General features: G+C 43.0%; 1 protein-coding gene across 1 annotated transcript in view; it reads left to right on the forward strand.

Annotated features, from left to right (window-relative positions):
• LOC132381253 (uncharacterized) overlaps window positions 1-21,694 on the forward strand; it is a 48,825-nt gene extending 27,131 nt beyond the window's left edge. The window contains exons 3-6 of the mRNA XM_059950633.1: window positions 16,723-16,761; window positions 17,690-17,827; window positions 17,999-18,087; window positions 19,282-21,694. Of these exons, the coding sequence (XP_059806616.1) occupies window positions 16,723-16,761; window positions 17,690-17,827; window positions 17,999-18,087; window positions 19,282-19,404 (389 nt within the window). The 3' untranslated portion in view covers window positions 19,405-21,694. The remainder of the gene's footprint in view (window positions 1-16,722; window positions 16,762-17,689; window positions 17,828-17,998; window positions 18,088-19,281) is intronic.
• Window positions 21,695-22,137: the final 443 nt, after the last annotated feature.

The raw sequence follows: 22,137 nt of genomic DNA on the forward strand, positions 1-22,137 counted from the left end.
GCAGACACTGAAGTATTAGGGGGAGGGCAGGATGGGGATGCCATGGCACTTAAGGGTAGAGCTGGGGTTCAGGTGGTTCGGGCAGGCAGAGCGGAGCGGGCTCCCGGGGTTCGGGCAGGCAGAGCGGAGCGTGATCCCGGGGTTCGGGCAGGCAGACAGGTCCCCGGGGTTGGGGCAGGCAGACAGGTCCCCGGGGTTCGGGCAGGCAGACAGGTCCCCGGGGTTGAGGCAGGCAGACAGGTCTAGGTGGCTAGATAGGCTGGCGGAGAGCCCTCCCTGGGCGGGCCACATATATCCCGCGAAGAGCTGCCTCCCAGTCGGAAACACCGGAGGCCTGGGTATGACACGAACCCCTAGGCGGGTGCAGGGCACAATCTGAGGTTTCAGGCAGAAGAGGACGGGGCAGAAATGAGCCTTCCCTGGGCGGGTCGCATATGTCCCGGGTAGGTTCGCCTCCCAGGCAGAAAAACCGGAGGCCTGGGCACGACGCAGACCCCTAGGCGGGTGCGGGGCACAATCCCAGGTTTCGGGCAGAAGAGGAGGATGGGGCAGAACCCCCGCCAGGCAGTGGCAGACCAGCCAGGCCTGCCCGATGGAGGCAAGGGGTAGGAACGGGCATAGGTCCAGCATGACCAACACAACAGTCATGATAACAGGAAAATTGGAAATGGCCGGCAGACAGCGCGATCGCACGAACAAAACAAATGAGCGGAGAAGCGGGACCAACGCATGGGAAGAAAGGTGGGGGAGCAGACCAACCTGGCAGTACTGGTATGGGGCAGAGAAGCATGATGAAGAGTAGATCTGAGCCTGGGCAGGATAGCAGGATAACAGAATGCAGAGAAGAGTTCAGAGCCGGTGGGGAAACAGAACAAAATGACCACCCATCTGGTCTCAGTCCCAAGGCCCCTTATAAACGCCTGCAGCTCAATGAGTTACAGGTGTGACTCCTTGAGCCAGGAGGGTCCTAACTAGATCACGGGTGATGGGAGGATCAACTGCAGGACCCGGAGTTCGGAGCCCTCGGACCGGATCAAAACCCGGAATGCTGATTCCGGACCGGACCCTGACTCCATAGCCCTCCACACCTCTCCTATCCATGTACCTATCCAAATCTCTCTTCAAAATTCAGATCAAAATTGTATCCACCACTAGTGGTGGCAGCTCATTCCACACTCTCTCCACCCTTTATGTGAAGAATCATCTCTTTGTGTTCCCCTGAAACACAATGGTATTTAAAAGATGGCGTTGTCACCAAGTTTGTATCCAAAAGCAAGATAGGTGGAGGGACAGTTCAAACTGTGAAATCAGTCTTCTTCAGCATTGCATAATGGTTTAGTAATTTTACCAGAGCACAGGTTCGACCTGGGGAGAGATTTCAGACATTGGAGGTGAAAAGAGATTTGGCAGTCAGAATTCAATTAAGGTTAACTTCGAGGTTACTTATGTTTACCTTCTTTGTTGAGTCAGTTCCAAAGTGGCAAAAGCAAAAAATGTGCAGGGCACATGTGGGAATTTTCTTCAGCAGGAACTGAAGGGTGAAGGAAAGGTTAAACTGGTGGGTGGAAATGAACTGGGATCAGTTTGAAGTTTACTTTGATCCTCAAGGGGTCCACGAGGATCTCCTTTACTCATCTTTCTTTTCTTTCGTTTTAAATCTTTTTTATTAATTATTATTGAAGATTAACAAAAAATACATTAAATCAGTATGTCATTATGTACAATGAAGAATTAAATTAGTAAATAATTGATTAACAAAGCTAAGCAATATATTGATAATAATAAGAAAAAATAAAGATTTAAGAATATTTTTTGAAAGAAAAAAATAAGGAAAATAAAGAACCTTTATGAACTAAGAATAAAACACTACTAACTGAAAAAAAAAGCCAGAAAAAAGCCCCACTGGGAGCACAACCCCGGAGTTATACATCACACAAGCTTCCATAAAAGAAAAGCATCAATCCGCCAACTCAGATCCATTTAAAGAAAAATCGGAAGGAAACCATATTAATTAACTCAAATCACATGATAGTAGTGGGCGAATGAACCCCACCTTTTCTCAAAATCGAATCGAGGATCAAAAGTTCAACTTCTGATTTTTTCCAAACTAAGAGATAACATCACCTGAGAAAACAATTCTACCAAAGTAGGAGCAGAAGCATCTTTCCATTTCAACAAAATAGCCCTTCTGGCCAATAATGTAACAAGTGCAACTACATGTTGGTCTGATGGAAAAATACCATGAATGTATTGAGGGATTATACCAAATAAAACTGTCAATTTATTAGGTTGTAAATTTAATTTTAAAACTAGAAATTGTAGGGAAGATAGACTTCCAAATATGTTTCAATACAGAGTATAACCAAAACATATGTGTCAAAGTGGCTGTTTCGGTTTTACATCTGTCACACTGACTATCAACATTAGAAAACATTTTAGACAGTCTCACCTTTGCCAGTTAGTAACAATGTACAATTTTAAATTGAATTAAAGAGTGAGTGGCACAGATCAAAGAAGAGTTAACTAACTTCAAAATCTGCAACCAATCTTCTGTTATCAAGGCCATGTTAAGCTCTCTCTCCCAATCCTGCTTAATCTGAAGTGAAGGGTAACTGTGCTGTTGTAACATAAATTATAAGTTTTCCCAATAAAACCCTTCACTAAAGGATTCATTTTTAAAATAATATATAACAAGTTAGAATCCTGTATATATGAAAAATTACTTAAATATTATTGTAAGAAGTGGCTGGCCTGAAGATATTGCAGGACATGTGAATACAAGAGAGGGTATTTAGTTACTAATTTCTCAAAAGACATCAATCGGCCATCTTGGAACAGATCCATGAAGGAATAAACTCCTTTATTCCTCCAAAGAAGAAAGGTGGGATCACTAAATGAAGGTTTAAATAAATAATTTCGATAAATTGAACTAAATGTTTAAATTTTTTGAGATTAAAAGATTATGAAACTGGAACCAAATTCATAATGACTGCTTAATCACAGGGTATAAATTTAAACTAGTAATTTTGGCCAGTTGTACAGGTAGAGAAGCTCCTAATAATGAGGTTAAATGAAACTGTTTCATAGCATTCAATTCCAAATTAGCCCAAGGTTGTTCGTTTTTATCAGCCCAATGTAACCAAAGCGCATATTAACAGCCCAATAATACATTCTTAAATTAGGCAGAGCAAGACCTCCAACTTCTTTTAATTTCTGTAAGTGATATTTACTAATTCTTTCTCTTATTATTCCAAACAAAAGATGAAATAATAGAATCAATCTGATCAAAAAACTTCTTAGTTAAAAAAGGGATATTTTGAAATACATATAAAAATTTTGGTAAAATCATCATTTTAACCATGAATTCGGCTGGCTCATGAAAGTGTAAGTGGATTCCATCTACAAAATAATTGCTTCATAAAATTCACTAAAGGAACCAAATTAGCTTTATAAAGGGCTTTATGATTTTTAGTAATAATAATACATAAATATTTAAATGAGTCTGTAACTCTAAAAGGAATGTCATCATATAGAGAAGCAGAATCATTTAGGGGAAATAATTCACTTTTATGAAGGTTTAGTTTATATCCCAAAAATTTTCCAAAATCGTTTAATAGTTTCAATAAACTAGGAATGGATTCTTCAGGATTCGAAATATAAACTGAGAGAAAGTCAGCATAAAGGGAGACGTTATGAACAGTCCCTTTTATGAGAATTTCATGAATACCTTTAGCTTCATGAAGTGCAATAGCCAAGGGTTTCAGCTTCTAATAAAATAACAAAGGACTTAACAGACATCCTTGTCTTATACCCCGCAAAAGCCAAAAAAATAGATCTGCAATTTTTAGTAATAACAATAGCAATAGGGCTTTTATCTATTATTCTGATCCACTTATTAAAATTAATACCAAAGCCGAATTCCTCTAAACCATTAAATAATTATTTCTATTCGACTCTGTCAAATGCCTTTTCAGCTTCAAGAGAGACAACACATTGGGGAGTCTTAAAAAAAGATGAATATATAACATTTAACAGTCTCCAAACATTAAAGAAGGAATAACGGCCCTTAACAAAACCTCTTTGGTTTTGAGAGATAATTTTAGTTAGGAAATTCTCCAGCTGATTAGCCATTATTTGTGAAAGAATTTTATCATCCACATTTAATAATGAAATGGGTCTATATGAAGCACAGTCAGTAGGGTCTTTATATTTCTTAAGAATTAAAGAAATAGAAGCTTCATAAAATGAGGGAGGTAACTCACCTATCAAAAATGAAGCTTTAAGCATTTCCAACATACATGAAGAAAGCAATTTTTCAATTTTTTTATAATATCCTACAGAATAACCATCCAGTCCATAAGCTTTACCAGACTGCATTGAAAAAATAGCTTTCTGAATTTTATTTTCTGTAACAGGAGCATCAAGAGTTTGTTGATCTTGAACAGAAATTCTAGGAAAATCAATCTTTTGTAAAAAGGCATTCATTTTAGAAGAATCAACTGGAAACTGAGATTTATAAAGTTCAATATAAAAGTTTTGAAAAATTTTATTAATATCTTCATAATTACACGCTAAACTATCATCTCCCTTACGGGTTTTTAAAACTTGTCTTTTAGCTCTAGCTGCTTTTAGTTGAGATGCCAATAGCTTATTATTTTTATCTCTAAACACATAAAACTGACATTTCAATTTAAGCAAATTTCTTTCAATAGGATAAATTAATAATAAATTATATTGTGATTGGAGTTCAACTCTTTGTTTGAATAAATCAATGTTTGGAGAGGAGCATAAATATTATTCAAGTCTTTAATTTGTTTGGAAATCTTATCTGACTCTTTGTCTGTTTCTTAAGCTTATCAACATAGGAGATTATCTGACCATGCAAATATGCCTTAAATGAATCCTATATAATCAATTTCAACACATCTCCCCTATTATTAAAAAGAAAAAAATCTTTTATCTGAGTCTCAATAAATTTGACAAAATCTGAACTTTGTAATAAATTTTCTGGAAAAAATCCAGGCAAATTTACAATAACGACATCATTCAATTTGATAGCTAAGCTTAAAGGTGCATGATCCGAGAAAACTATAGCATCATGTTCACATTTCTGTACTTTGGACAAAAATTGGGGATCAGCTATAAAATAATCAATTCTTGAATAAATGTTGTGAACATGTGAAAATAAAGAATAATCTCTATCATTAGGGTGTAAATGTCTCCAAATTTCAACCAGGCCAAAATCAATTAAAAAAGAGTTAATAAGTGATACAGAACAACTCGAAAGCCACTGATTGGTTGAACTCTTGTCAATCAAAGGATTTAAACAACAGTTGAAATCACTAGCCATTAACAACATATATTAATTTAAATTGGGCAATAAAGCAAATACATTTTATAAAAAAAGAAAGATCATCTACATTAGGTCCATATAAGTTAACCAGAACATTTTTTCTATTACAAATTGTTCCTTTAATAATTTAAAATCTACCATTAATATCTGACACAATGTCTTCTTAGATGAATAAAATATTAGATTTAATAAAAATAGACATTCCCTTTGTTTTATTTTGACAAGTAGTGTGAAATTGAAGGCCCTTCCACATTTTAAAATATCTATTTTGATCACCCTTTTTGATATGCATATCTTGAGCAAAAATTATATCGGGTTGGAATTGATTAATGATTTTAAAAGTCTTCTTTCACTTAATAGGATGATTCCAACTATGTACATTGCAATTTATAAGGGTTATCTGTTTAGTTTCTATAAAAATTGTTATTTTATTTTACACATAAATACACACATACCAGCACGGGCTAATTAAAACTGGCGGTGATAAGTATAACCATATACAAAACATGCATGCTCTGGAACTCTGTAATGGGAAAAATACAAAAAAGAAAACTAAAATTAATCTTACAGTTAATCCTATAACTCAAAACTAACCCCAATCCTTCCACCACCCCAAAAAGCTCGAAATTTGGCAAAAAAAAGCTGAAATGGCTCCTCATAGAGTAAAAAAAGGGAGAGACTCTGCAAGCTGCCCATTTTATAACAGTGGTTTTAAAAGATTTCCTTAATTCCTCCCCCAGTTACAGAAAAAAAACATATGGCCCTAAAATAGAAAAAGCCCTGCGGAGGAAAAAAATATTTTGCTAAATATAAAATGCTAAACAATACAAAGCAACACACCACCATATCAAGTCATGTTAACTGGTTCTGCCCACTTACAGGCCTTGCTTCTAACTGATATATATGCAATTTAAATATCAATTTACTTTTATGCCTTCCATTGCTTTACAGACTATTATTGTTTTGGAACAGTGGACTCTGGTGAGGCTGAGTAATCATTAAAACATGAAACAGATTCCCAGCAAAAATGGCTAATACAATAGGGCACAATTTTACAATGATTAGAGGAAAGTATAAGGATCTCAGAGATGTTTATTTTTAGTCATAGACCAGTGGGTGTGTAGAAAGATCTGCCATGGGTAGTCATAGAGGCAGACACAGTAAGGACATTTGAGAGGCTCCTAGATAGGCTCATAATGAAAGACGAATGGAATTCTCTACAGGACGGAAGAATTGGATTAATCATGAAGTAGATTGAAAGGTGAGCAGAACATCATGGGCCAAAGGGCCTGTACTGTGCTGTATTGTTCTACACCATCTGACTCCCCATATCCAGCATAAAAATTCAGAGAAAAAAATGTTTATATTTAATCCTTAAAAACAGGCTGGGGAATGCAGAAACAATCTTCAAAAACACCAAAGCAATAAAATTAATCAAAGAGAAAAATGTTTATGTAATCTCTAGTGAAGAAAAATGAGCACCATTTTCCATTTAACTTACACACCCAAGGAAAGACTGTTTTTAGAAAAAAAACTAAGTATCTATCTACTAAGCAATCCCAACTATGTATATATAAGAGAAAGTCCTTATGAACTCTGAAAACTATCACCTCATTAATGAAAAAAGGAAGATTAAAACAAATAATCAAACAATTTGTCCATTGTGTTAATTCGCTCAGTAGACCAAACAGATTTCGGAAAAGTCATCCATCATTCACATCAAAAAGTTCACATCTTTTTTAAATGGCCGATCGATCAAAGGATATCTTAAGCCAATCAGAGATATTCAAAGCTTATCTTCTTTCTGAAATAACAATTATTCAGCATACCTAAAGCCATTCAAACCTCGACTGCAACTGAAATAGAGTTAACGAAGTCCAATGCCTCTTTAGGGTCCAGAAAAACACGTGGAGTCGAAACTTTGGGAAATAATTTCAATCGGGCTGGATATTGAAGTCATGGTAATAATCCCTTAACATAGGCTACCTTCATGGTTGGAACGAATTTAGACCACAGGTCCAAAATTCCCATGGATAATCTTCATAAGAATGAATCTCAGAACCTTTAAATTTAAAAACTCTGTGTTTCCTTGCATATTTTATGATTTGGTCTTTAATTTGAAATGAAGGAAGCAGATCAAAACTGACCTTGGTTTATTCAGATCCCAAGATTTCAAAGGGAAAATTCTATACACTCTTTTGATATCAGGAGGTTGAGGTAAAATATCCGGAAACAGAGATTGAAACAAGTTAGCGAAATAGTCCAATGAATCCCCGCTCTCAGATCCTTCCTTCAGTCCAACAATTCAAATATTATTCCAACAAGATCTTGCTTCCAAATCGATAATCTTATGTTGAGACTTTTCCAAGCAGGCTGAAATATCTGCTATTTGATGCTTCACTTCTTTAAGTTCAGAATTCAGGGAAATAATATTTTCATGCACAAATTGAAAACTCTGTCGTAACAACTTCATCTCAGAAGAGGTAGCATCAGGTTTTACCGTGTTGTTGTCTATTTTCTTGTCGAGAACCATCAGTGAACGCTCTAGATACTCAGCCCAAGCCGGCATGTCCTCTGATTTTTCTATTGCTGGATTCAGGAAGCTGCTTTCCTGAAAGATTGTGACATAGTAACAACTATTCCCCTCTAAGATCCAACAAATAAAAGTTAAAAATTCAAAGTTTAAACTGGGGAAAAGGAAGAATTAGTTGCAGCCACACAGACTGTGTCACTCCATTAGACAGTAGGCAGAGTCTCCCCTACTCATCTTTCATCTCTCCGTCACGGAGCCTGTGTCAGGAACAAACATCACGGTTCAGAACAATACTGGAGACTGTAACTTCACCCTGACCTGCTCGGTGACTTCGGGTGACAACACCAGCTTCAGATGGCTGAGGGGCAGAGAAGCTGTGGTGAACAACATCATCCATCACCTCTGGGGACAAGGAGAGACCTTGGAGATTCATCACACACCAGAGAGTGAGGACGTTGTGTACAGGTCTGAAGCCGGGAACCCCGTCAGTGTGGACACAGCTCAGATCCGTTTGCGGGAGATCTGTAAACCGCACACACCTGGTGAGTATCAGAGGAAGATGTTGGGATTTAGAGAGGATGGTGGTTACTCTGTCCCAGGAGTGACAGGACAGAGTAGAGGACCTTCAGTCTGAATCTATCCTGCTCTCCGACACTATCTGGCTGGGTACTGTAGAGCAGGGGTTACTAACATTTTTTATGCCATGGGCCGCTCCCATTGAGGATTGAGAGTTGTTGTACTATCAAAGCCGAGAGCTAACGTGTTGGAAGAGATACATTCCAGTCATCTAGGTGTGGTGAAAATGAAAGCCTTGGCTTAAATCGTTGTCTGGTGGTTGAGGATTCATCAGCAGATTGAATGGGTAACCGTGGACTGAACAGGATGCCAACATATCCAGAAGATGCCAAGAGCAGAACAGCACACTTCCATCCTTGGGAACGGCCTGCATTTTCCTTGCAGTGGATTCATGTGCATTTTGCCAGATCGCTCATGGGCACTAATCTCTTGGTAGTGGTAAATGCAGCTACAATGTGGCTAGAAATGTTTCCAATAGCCTCCACTACAGACTCTATTGAGAAGCCTCTTCACAAAGACTGACAAAATGTTCACTTGGGCTTGACAGGAGGCAAGTGCAGAAACTGCTGGTGCCCCAGCAGAGATATCTGAAACATGTTTAGCAGCAGGTGAGGCATCAGAGAACAGGAAGATTGCCAATGTTGTTCCATTGTTTAAGAAATGCACTAGACATATACCAGGGAATTATAGGCCAGTGAGTCTGACATCAGATGTGGGAAAGTTATTGGAAGGTATTCTAAAGGACTGGTTATGTAAATATTTGGATAGATAAGGACTGATTACGGATAGTTGGCATGGCTTCGTGCATGGTAAGTCATGTCTATATTTTTTAAGCTCTATGTACCTATCTAAGAGTCTCTTAAAAGAATGTATTGTAGTCTAATGGGGAGTGTGATAGAACAAAGGGTTCTTGGAATACAGGCTCATAATTCATTGAAAGAGGCATCCCAGCTTTTGGCACATTGGCCTTCATAAATCAAAGTATTGAGTACAGGATATGGGATGTTATGTTACAGTTGTTTAAGACATTGGTGAGGCCTAATTCGGAGTATTGTCTGCAGATTTGGTCACCTACCTATAGCAAAGTTTTAAGTAAGTATGAAAGAGTGCGGAGAAAATTTACAAGTACGTTGCTGGATCTGTAGACCTGAGTTATAAGGAAAGATTAAAAAGGTTCTTGGAACACAGAAGATTGAGAAGTGATTTGAGAGAGAACATGAACATAGAACATAGAAATCTACAGCACATTACAGGCCCTTCGACACACAATGTTGTGCCGACCATGTAACCTACTCTAGAGACTGCCTTGTATTTGCTCACCGCATAGCCCTACAGTTTTCTAAGCTCCAAGTACTTATCTAAGAATCTCTTAAATGACTCTATTGTATCCGCTTCAACCACCTTCACTGGCAGTGTATTCCACACACCCTCCACTCTGTGTGTGAAAGTCTTAAATCTGACATCCCCCTTGTACTTACTTCTAAGTAAGTAAGAGTGGAGGGTGTATGGCATATATGTCAAACTCAAGGCCCGTGGGCCAAATCCGGCACGCGGTGGAATTATCTTTGGCCCGCGAGATAATATCTAATTACTATTAAAGCTGGCCCCAGTAATCGAAGCACCTATGGCGTATGATATGGCTAATGCTGAGTTTATTCAGGTACCAGGTTTTCAGGGTTTTTAGTGTTTATTCGGTTTCCCTGGTTTATTTCCTGAATATCATTAATGAATATTTTTTTTCTATTAGAGCTGGCCCGCCGGTATATTGCACGCACCACAAATACTACAAATCCCACAATGCACTGCCAGTGCATTGCTCGCGCTTGCCTTACTCTCTCATCAGCATCCTTATGGTGCTAGTCATGTGTGGTCAACTTTCAGCTATCCCTCACCCCAAAAACGGCTGAACGAAAGGTGGACTTTGAAAACAGGGGTTTTCAAGGCAGGTGGGAGGCAGAGTATATGTTCGCAGATATGAAGGGAAAACCTGTTTGTCTTGTGTGCGGAGACGGTGCGGCTGTAATTAAAGAATATAACGTAAGACGACACTATGAAACAAAACACCACGACAAATACAAGCATCTGGACAAGAAACAGAAGCTCCAGAAGGTAAAAGAGTTGAAAAGAAGTCTGGCATCACAGCAGGCTATGTTCACAAAAGCCAAAACACAAAGTGAGGCTGCTGTAAAGGCTAGTTTTATTGTGGCAGCAGGGATCGCTAAATCAGCCCGGCCCTTTACTGAGGGAGAATTTGTTTAAAACTGCATGATGAAAGTTTGCGACGTCGTGTGCCCAGGTAAAAGGCAAGCATTTTCAAATGTGAGCCTGAGCAGAAACACCGTTGCTGAGCGTGTACGTGAGCTTGCCACCAATCTACAACGACAGCTGGTGGGGAAGGGAAGAGATTTCATCGCATATTCCCTTGCCGTGGATGAGAGCAGGAACACTTCTGATACTGCCCAATTGTCAATTTTCATTCGTGGAGTGGACTCAAGTCTGTGTGTAACAGAGGAACTTTTGGGATTAAGATCAATGCATGGCACAACTACTGGAAAAGATCTCTTTGAAGAGGTATCCAGATGTGTAAATATAATGAGGCTGCCTTGGGATAAACTTGTGGGACTGACGACAGATGGAGCGCCCGCGATGTGCGGTCAAAAGAGTGCATTGGTGGGCAGGATCCGGGAGAAGATGCGGGAGGAAAACGGCGCAGGTGAGCTATCACTGCATCATACACCAGGAATCGTTGTGTGGCAAAGCCTTGAAAATGGAACATATAATGAGCACCATAACACGAGCAGTTAACTTCATAAGAGCCAAAGGTTTAAATCACCGCGAGTTCAGGTCGTTTCTGAAGGAGTTGGGTTCAGAATATAATGATTTGCCCTATCACACAGAGGTGCGATAGTTAAGCCAAGGAAAAGTGCTGAAAAGATGTTTCGAGTTGCGTGAGGAGATCTGTCAGTTCATGGAAAGCAAAGGGAAAGACACAACAGAGCTCCGGGATAAAAAGTTGCTTTGTGAAATGGCGTTTCTGTGTGACATCACGAGCCATCTCAATGCGCTCAACCTGCAGCTTCAGGGGTGGGGTCGTGTGATCACAGACATGTACGCTGCAGTGAGGGCTTTTAAAACCAAGCTGCGCCTGTGGGAGACGCAGATGCAGCAAGAAAACATGAGCCATTTTCCGTGTTGCCAAACTATGAAAGAGCAGGTTTCTACCGCAGTGTTCCCACGTTCAAAGTTTGCTGAAAAACTTAGCATACTTGGTGCCGACTTCACGCGGCGATTTGCTGACTTTGAAGCCAAAAAAAGCAGGTTTGAACTGCTCAGTAATCCATTTGCAGCTGACGTGGAAAGCGCACCAACCAACATACAAATGGAGCTGATTGAACTCCAATGTAGTGACACACTCAAGGCAAAGTATGACTCGGTGGGCGCTGCACAGTTTCTATGTTTCATTCCTGACACAATGCCCCAGCTGCGTACCCAAGCTGCTCAAATGCTCTCGATGTTTGGCAGCACATATCTGTGTGAACAACTGTTCTCTTTGATGAAGATAAACAAAACATCACACAGGAGTCGTCTTTCTGATGAACACCTTCACTCAATTCTGAGGATTTCCTCAGCTCAGAGCCTGACTCCAAACATTGATGAACTTGCATCCAAGATGAGATGCCAAGTATCTGGCTTAGACTAATATGAATCACAGAGTGTTGGCCTGTGGAAAAAATGTTTTCATTAGAAATCACTCCGGAAAAGCTGCAGATAAAGCCATAAGAAATAAATGCAACTGATTTTTTATTTATCTAATGTTCAATATTGCTTTTGTAGGCAACAACCTAAGCTTTGTTAGTTCCAGGTTAATATGTACAATAAATTCATTTCAATAAGTTTTGCAATAAACACTGAACCAGTCCAGCCCTTGACTTGTACTGATTTTTTAATTTTGGCCCACTGTGTATTTGAGTTTGACACCCCTGGACACTGCCAGTGAAGGTGGTTGAAGCGGATACAATAGAGTCATTTAAGAGATTCTTAGATAAGTACATGGAGCTTAGAAAACTGTAGGGCTATGCGGTGAGCAAATTCAAGGCAGTTTCTAGAGTAGGTTACATGGTCAGCACAACATTGAACTAAGCCCCCTCGTGCTAATCATTTCAACCTTGGGAAAAAGTCTCTGGCCATCCACACAATCCATGCCACTCATCATCTTATATATATAACATTATGAGGGGTATAGATAGGGTAAATGCAAGCAGGCTTGTCCCATTGAGGTTGGGTGGGAATACATCCAGAGGTGATGGGTGAAGGGTGTAAGGTGAAAAGTTTAAGGAGAACATAAGGGGAAACCTCTTCACATGGAGGGTCATGAGTGTGTGGAATGAGCTGCCAGCACGTGGTGCATGTGAGCTCAATATGAACGTTTATGAGAAGTTGGGATAGGTACGTCGATGGTAGGGGTGGAGAGGACTAGGATCCCAGTACAGATCGATGTTTAAATGTTTTTGGAATAGACTAGATGGGCTGAAGGGCCTGTTTTTGTGCTGTACTTCTCCATGACACTAAGACCCTATGACTGGTATTCCGGAACACTTAGTCATCAACAATGGGCCACAGTTTGTGGGAGAACAGTTTCAGTTATTCCTAAAAATGAATGGAAAGACATGTTGCATCTGCATCATATCATCCGGCTACAAATGGCATGACGGAAAAGTTTGTGCAGAGTATAAAGAATACACGGCGAGCAATGTCAGCAGATCGCTCTACACTAACCCTGAACCTGAAGCTCGCTAATTTCCTCCTCGGATATTGTAATGTCTAACACTGCACAACCAGCAACTCACCCGCCATACTGTTCCTGGATCATCCCAGGCATTCACACTTGGATCTTCTCAAACTCATCTCAGGAGGAGGATGCAGGACAAACAGCTAAGACAGATTGAAGTCTCCTCAAACAAGAAGGTTCAATGTTTCTCTCCTGGACAAGTGGTCCTGGCACAAGTGGGGCTACAGAGATGATCAAAAGTGGATACTCGGAAAGTTTAAGGACAGAACTGGACCACTCCAGAACTTGGTTGTAGATGTGTCATGTTCTGCATGGAGGTTGTAGACGGGTCGTATTATACATGGAGGTTGTAGACGGGTCATATTCTGCATGGTGGTTGTAGACGGGTCATATTATACATGGAGGTTGTAGTCGGGTCATATTATACATGGTGGTTGTAGACGGGTCATATTATGCATGGAGGTTGTAGATGGGTCATATTATGCATGGAGGTTGTAGACGGGTCATATTATACATGGAGGTTGTAGATGGGTCATATTATACATGGTGATTGTAGTCGGGTCATATTATACATGGAGGTTGTAGACGGGTCATATTCTGCATCGAGATTGTAGATGGGTCATATTATGCATGGAGGTTGTAGACGGGTCATATTATACATGGAGGTCGGTGACCAGTGGTGTGCCTCAGGGATCCGTTTTGGGACCCTTTCTCTTTGTGATTTTTATAAACGACCTTGATGAGGAAGTGGAGGGATGGATTAGTAACTTTGCTGATGACACAAAGGTTTTGGGTGTTGTGGATAATGTGGTTGGCAGTCAGAGGATGCAAAACTGGGCTGAGAAGTGGCAGATGGATTTCAATCAAGTGTAAGGTGCTTCATTTTGGTAGGTCAAATATGATGGCAGAATATAGTATTAATGATAAGACCCCTGGCAGTGTGGAGGATCAGAGGGATCTTGGGGTCGAAGTCCATAGGACACTTAAAGCTGCTGCGCAGGTTGACTCTGTGATTAAGAAGGCATATGGTGCATTGGCCATCATCAATCATGGAATTGAATTTAGGAGCCAAGAGATAATGTTGCAGCTATAATAGGACCCTGGTCAGACCCCACTTGGAGTACTCTGCTTAGTTCTGTTCACCTCACTACAGCAAGGATGTGGAAACTGTAGAAAGATTGCAGAGGATATTGACAAGGATGTTGCCTGGATTGGAGAGCATGCCTTATGAGAATAGGTTGAGTGAACTTGGCCTTTTAGAACATAGAACATAGAATAGTACAGCACATTACAGGCCATTCAGCCCACAGTGTTGTGCCGACCCTCAAATCCAGCCTCCGATATAATCCCCCACCTTAAATTCCTCCATATACCTGTCTAGTAGTCTCCTGAAGTTCACTAGTGTATCTGCCTCCACCACTGACTCAGGCAGTGCATTCCATGCGCCAACCACTCTCTGAGTGAAAAGTCTTCCTCTAATATCCCCCTTGAACCTCCCTCCCCTTACCTTAAAACCATGTCCTCTTGTACTGAGCAGTGGTGCCCTGGGGAAGAGGTGCTGGCTATCCACTCTATCTATTCCTCTTTGTATCTTGTACACCCTAGCTCCCTTAATCTCTGATCATAATCCATACTATCTAAACCAGGCAGCATCCTGGTAAATCTCCTATGTACCCTTTCCAATGCTTCCACATCCTTCCTATAGTGAGGCGACCAGAACTGGACACAGTACTCCAAGTGTGGCCTAACTAAAGTTTTATAGAGCTGCATCATTACATCGCATCTCTTAAACTCTATCCATCAACTTATGAAAACTAACACCCCATAAGGTTTCTTAACTACCCTATCTATCTGTGAGGCAACTTTCAGGGATCTGTAGACATGTACCCCCAGATCTCTCTGCTCCTCTACACTACCAAGTATCCTGCCATTTACTTTGTACTCTGCCTTGGAGTTTGTCCTTCCAAAGTGTACCGCCTCACACTTCTCTGGGTTGAACTCCACCTGCCACTTCTCAGCCCACTTCTGCATCCTATCAATGTCTCTCTGCAATCTTCGACAATCCTCTACATTATCTACAATACCACCAACCCTTGTGTCATCTGCAAACTTGCCAAACCACCATTCTACCCCCACATCCAGGACGTTAATAAAAATCACAAAAAGTAGAGGTCCCAGTACAAATCCGTGTGGGACACCACTAGTCACAACCCTACAATCTGAATGTTCTCCCTCCACCATGACCCTCTGCCTTCTGCAGGCAATGCAACTCTGAATCCACCTGGCCAAACTTCCCTGGATCCCATGCCTTCTGACTTTCTGAATAAGCCTACCATGTGGAACCTTGTCAAATGCCTTACTAAAATCCATGTAGAACACATCCACTGCACTACCGTCATCTATATGCCTCATCGCCTCCTCAAAGAACTCTATCAGGCTAGTTAGGCACGATCTGTCCTTCAGGGCTGAAATGGCTAACATGAGAGGGCACTGTTTTAAGGTGCCTGGAAGTAGATGCAGAGGAGATGTCAGGGGCAAGTTTTTTATGCAGAGGATGATGAGTGTGTGGAATGGGCTGCTGGCGACGGTGGTGGTGGCGGATATGATAGGGTCCTTTAAGAGACTCCTGGATAGGCACATGGAACTTAGAACAATTGGAGGGCTATGGGTAACCCTAGGTAATTTCTAAGGTAAGTACATGTTAGGCCCAGTATTGTGGGCCAAAGGGCCTGTATTGTGCTGTAGGTTTTCTATGATTCTATGTTTCACTCTCCTACACAATGAAAATTGAGTCAGATATCATCTGGAGATGACATATCGATCGATTGAGGAGAGCAGAGTCAATAGTTAAAGAAGGAAGTTACCTATCAGAACCACTTCCTGCAGTTCCAGAGTCAACTCCTACAACTAGCACAGAGAGAGCCCCAGAACCTGAGATTGCTTCACAGCCACGAGTCTCACCTGTTAAGCAGAGTGATCCCCCTTGTCAGGACAGACATTATCCCACAAGAATAAGGAATCCTCCACAGCAAGCAAATCTTTAAGCCTGAATAAAAGAATTTAAACTTTACTCTGCTAATGTCTGCATATAGTAGTTGTATCATATAATATTTTTTGAGTGCAGATGAAATGCCTTCTCATTTGAGTTAAAGTTTATAGCTAAGCAGGGAGGAGTGCTGTGTATTTAATATTTCTGTAATATTTGAATAATCTTGTGTTAGTATTTGTATGTAGTTTGATTAAGCATTCTTGTTCATGTAAGTAATTACAGATTATATGTAAAAATGTAAATTGCATACATTATCGCACTACCACGTGATACGTGTACACCTCACTTCAAGTAGACGTGAAGTTATAGCCGTATTTTCTGACTCTCATGAGTTTCTTAGAATTCATTTAATGTTTTGAATTTACAGAACATAATATCTTTGTCTAGTCATGGAAATGTTTTCTATACGTCCTGTATTACAGATTCCAGCACTGCCTCAACGTCCAGTAGCGGTCTGACAGGTCAGTAGTTCCCTGGTTTCTTTTCCTCTCTGTCTCTGTCTCCTTCTCCTTTCTGAAACGGTGGCATCAAATTTGCTGCATCCAGTCTGTGGGAACCATTCCAGATCCTGTAAATGTTTGGACGATGATAGCTAGGGCATTCAGTATCCTAATAGATCCCTCTCCCCAGCTCTGGGATTAGATCGTTGTGACCCCGGTATTTATCCATCTGTATTAATACTGTAGAAGCCAGGCTTCTGTTTCCAATCGGCACTGTAGCCCGTGTTGCACAGTTATTATGTTTGTTATGGCATCTATTCACATGGGAAGGGTATGGTAAACATGACAGGTTTAAATTCGTGTTCATGCTTTGTTATCAGCAGTTTCTAGCTGGGGACTGCATTTAATTATGTTGCTCTAAGAGTGTATGTTTTGTGGGTTGTTAATAAAAGACCAAACACATTTCTTCGACTTTTTGGAACATTATTATGGGATTGATTGGAGGGTGCGTCTGACAAGACAAATCTTCGTGCGATCACCAGAAGCGGTATTGGTGTGTTTGAGCTTCCACATCAATAGGCCACTGGTCTCCAGTGTGTCTGGGATACTTTGTGGTTTTGTTTAGGAATACAGACAAGAGCTTGTGTAATTCCTCGACCTTTTCCTTAATCCCCGTCACAAGTTCTGGCAAATTAGTCTAAAATCTCCTCCCTTTGTGTATCATGGGAGCACCATAGTGTAGGAGGGGTTGGAGGGGAGTGATGCGAGGGGGATAGCAGGGGACTGAGGAGATATTCGAGGGGAATGAGACGGGGATTGATGTACGGTCTTTGGGAAACGAGGAATATTACCTGGCGTGAGATGGGATGGAGTGAATCCATTGGTTCTGTGTCTTTGGGAATGTGAGGTTGGGATTAATCGCAGAATCCTCTCTGCCTCCCTGATGCAGGTTCTGTGTCCTCGAGACTGCCTCTGGTGATCGGATTGTCCGTACTGGGTGCCCTCCTGATCTCCTCTCTCATTGTGCTTCTCTTGGTCACATGGAGGAGAAGAGCCGCTGGAAAAGAAACGTCTTCAGGCACTGAGGGCAAGTGGATCCAATCCGTGAGGCTGGTGGTTGGGGGGAGGGAGGGACAGCGGGTGGGGCAGGGTAGGACTGGGAAAATGATGACATGGGGATTGGAGGCAGGGGTGAGATAAGGTACAGTGGGAAAGGGTTTCCATATGGAGCCTCTCATCTCTGCTTTCTGTCCCGCAGACCCAGCAGCGGAGAACACTGTTTACGCAGATATTCAGTGGAATGCAAAGCGTCGCACCGGCCAGCAGCCCCCCAAGGGGAATGTGAGGGTAATGGCAGACACGATAAGCCAGAGAAAGGGAACAGGCTACCTGAACCACTCAGGCCCCTGATACCTTCCTCAGCATCACCAGCACCCGTCACCGTGCCCTACCAACCAATCACTCCACGTGCCCAAAACACAACCCCCCCCGACAACATGCCCAGTTGTCAGGGCACAACAACTCCCCTCGTGCACCCAGTCGCTTGCATACACTATACCCCACGCCCCTACACCCAGTCACCGGGGTACACTGCCCCCACACACCTAGTCACTGGGGTACACTGTCCCCCCTGCACCCAGTCACTGGGATACACTGTCCCCCACACACCCAGTCACTGGGATACACTGTCCCCCATACACCCAGTCACTGGAATACACTGCCCCCCACACACCCAGTCATTGGATTACACAGTCCTCCACACACCTAGTCACTGGGATACACTGTCCCCCCACACACCCAGTCACTGGAATACACTGTCCCCCACACACCCACTTACCAGGACAGACTGTCCTCAACATACCCAGTCATTGGGGTACATTGTCCCGTGACACCCAGTCACCAAGGTACACTGCCCCCCACACACCCCATCACTGGAATACACTGTCCTCTACACATCCAGTTACTGGAATACACTGTCCCCCCCACACCCAGTCACTGGGTACACTGTCCCACCACACACCCAGTCACTGGGTACACTGTCCTCCACCCCATATATGCCTCAGTCCTGATGAAGGGTCTCAGATGGAAACATCAACTGTTTATTCATTTCCATGGATACTGTCTGATCTGCTGAGATTGTCCAGCAGTTTCTGTGTGGTGCTGTGCATTTCCAGCATCTGCAGAATCTTCTGGGTTAATGTCCAGTTATGTGTGTTTTCTGATGATCAGACTCGTATTTAATGCTTGTGCTGGTCAGCAGTTTGTTCAGATTGAAAGTTGTGTTGATGTTGGGTCAGTGTCTGTGTTTGAACTTTGTGATTGGTGATGCGTGAGTGACTGGAACTATCGAGTCTGTGTCCCTTTGTGTGTTTCTCTGCATTTGTTTTTCTCCCATGTGCCCTGTCCAGTCTCCGTAGGTCCAGTCCCGTGTCTCCTACCTCTGGGTGTTCCATCTCCTGACTCTCCCTGTCCCCGTCTCCATGTCCTTCTCTGAGTAACCCTGAACTGGTGTGAGACTGACAGGCTTTTCTTCTGTTGCAGTTTGCTGGTCCTGAGGTTCATCCCGAGACTCCCCACACTGAGTACGCTGCAGTCATGTTCCATGCCCGACCACCACCGGGATCGGCTGGGGAAGGAGCCCGTAGACAACGTCCCGCAGTCTAGGACGGACCCGCCCTCCCTTCGCTCCGGCACAAGGATGACACAGACCCTCGAGGGGAGCCGAGGGTGGGTGGGGAGATACAGGGGATCCACTGTGTCCCGTGGTTGTGGTTTTGTTGATGTTGTTTCGTTTGGCAGCTGTTTTTCTCTTCACACGTCTAACTGGTTTCTGCCAAGCCAGTCCTCCAGCTCATGGCCGCATCGATGGACCATGGCAAAGCCATCTTGGACCTTGTTGAGAGGACATGTTGGGACCAGGTGGAGGGTGTCCTGGGTTGTGGTACCACAGGGGCAAGCTGGGGTTTGTCGGATGCCCCATCGCTGTAGTGTTTGTGCTGTTTTGGCATGTCGACTTCTGAGTCTATTTGTGGCTGCCCAGTATTTTCAGGTAGCTGCAGTAAAGCCCGGGAGGAGTGAGGTGGGGTCCTCGATCAGATCACCACTGGCTGGCATGTTGGTGTGCCAGTATCGGTGCCATAGGAATCGAGGTTTTCCAAGTTGTAGAAAGGTTTTGGGGATTTGAGTCGGGAAGTTGAAGCTTGTGGTGGGACTAATGGGACAACAGTGTGTCTGCACATTCCTGCTGGACTTTGTAAGTGTTGAATATTAGTTTATCAGCTTTAATTGTGAGATCTGTCTGTATAAACTCCCCCGTCCGTAATCCCCAATGTGTGCCCACTCCTCCGTACATAATCGACCCATCTGAACCCACAACCCCGTCAGTAATCGAACCATCAGCACCCACAACCCCGTCAGTAATCGACCCGTCTGAACCCACAACCCCGTCTACAATCGACACGTCTGAACCCACAACCCAGTCAGTAATCGAACCGTCTGCACCCACTTCCATGATCTCCCTTGTCTGTAACTCTCCTTGTACAAAATTGGCCTGTTGACACCCACTTATCCAGCAGTATATGATTAATTGAAAAATTGAGTTTGTCGCCAGTGTCCATCTTCTCACTGATACCCCACCTCAAGCAAACAACCCTCCAAACTGGTTCACTCCCAGGATGTGGAGTTATGGCTGGAAAAGGTCTCACCTACGTCTTGTCCAGGTGGAAAATGGCATCACGACTGCTCTCATTATTTTTTACAAATGGCACCGAGCAGTGATGTGGCTGACTCTTTGTGGTTTAGGTTCGCAGGAATAGCAGGGTGACAGAGTGGGAAGTTTTGGGTTAGATCAGCTGTAATGACCTGGATGAGGGGAGTGAGAGGTCAAGGTCAGTAAGTGAGCAGCTAGGGGAAGGAACTGGACAATCAGTTTGGGATGCTCCGAGGTCAGAGGCTAGCAATCCCTGAGTTCAAGGGTCAGTGATTCCTGAAGTCAGTGAGTCCCCGGACTGGAGGCCCAAGGTCTGTCAGCAAGTCCTGAGGTCAGCGGCTCTTGATCAGTGAGTCCTGGTGTTGAAGCCCAGAGGTCAGAGCTGAATGTCTGAGAGTCTGGGGGTGCAGTCTGGAGGTCAGAGTTCCCATGTCTGAGAGTCTGGGGGCACAGTCTGGAGGTCAGAGTTCCCATGCCTGAGAGTCTGGGGGCACAGTCTGGAGGTCAGAGTTCCAACGTCTGAGAGTCTGGGGGCACAGTCTGGAGGTCAGAGTTCCCATGTCTGAGAGTCTGGGGGCACAGTCTGGAGGTCAGTGTTCCAACGTCTGAGAGTCTGGGGACGCAGTCTGGAGGTCAGAGTTCCCATGTCTCAGAGTCTGGGGGCACAGTCTGGAGGTCAGAGTTCCAATCTCTGAGAGTCTGGGGGCACAGTCTGGAGGTCAGAGTTCTCATGTCTGAGAGTCTGGGGGCACAGTCTGGAGGTCAGAGTTCCAATCTCTGAGAGTCTGGGGTCACAGTCTGGAGGTCAGAGTTCCAATCTCTGAGAGTCTGGGGGCACAGTCTGGAGGTCAGAGTTCCCATGTCTGAGAGTCTGGGGGCACAGTCTGGAGGTCAGAGTTCCCATGTCTGAGAGTCTGGGGGCACAGTCTGGAGGTCAGAATTCCAATGTCTGAGAGTCTGGAGGTCAGAGGTCCCATGTCTGAGAGTCTGGGGGTGCTGTCTGGTTGTCAGAGAGTCTGGGGACACAGTCTGGAGGTTTGGGGCCATGGGCTGGCCTGCCCGGGGGATGGAGCCCTGTCTGTGTGTCTGAGTGGGGGTTGGGAAGGGGTTTTTGCTGTTTTTCCCTGTTCTGTGTTGGTTACATGTTGTTCTACAAGACATCATGGACATGCTATGTTGTCACCAGAGCTTGTGGTGACACTTGCTGGCTGCCCTCAGCACATCCTCACGTTGTGTTGGTTGTAATTGTAAATGGTGCATTTCACTGTATGTTTCAATAAACGTGATTAATAACAAATAAATCTGAATTTACATCTGATTCAATGTTCACCATCCCATCTACCTGTGTTGTCACTTTCAGGGAACTATGGACCTGTGCCCCTTGTTCTCTCAGTTCCATAACACACTCTAGAGCTGACCATTTGATGTGTATGCCCTGCCTCTGTGTGACTTAACAATAAGGAATTCTTCATACTTATCCAAATTAAACTCCATCCGTGATTCATCAGCCCATTTCCCCGGCTGATCAAGCTCAATAATTCTTTTCACTGTCCACTTTGCCACCAATTGCTAAGGTCCATGCAAACAGCATCTACCTCAATAGCCTCGTTAATCCTGTTATGTACACACAACCCTGGGGAAAATACCTCTTACGTGCACGCAACTCTCTAAAGTTTCAGCAGCAAAAG

This window comes from Hypanus sabinus, chromosome 25 (assembly GCF_030144855.1).
Source record: "Hypanus sabinus isolate sHypSab1 chromosome 25, sHypSab1.hap1, whole genome shotgun sequence".
NCBI lineage: Eukaryota > Metazoa > Chordata > Chondrichthyes > Myliobatiformes > Dasyatidae > Hypanus > Hypanus sabinus.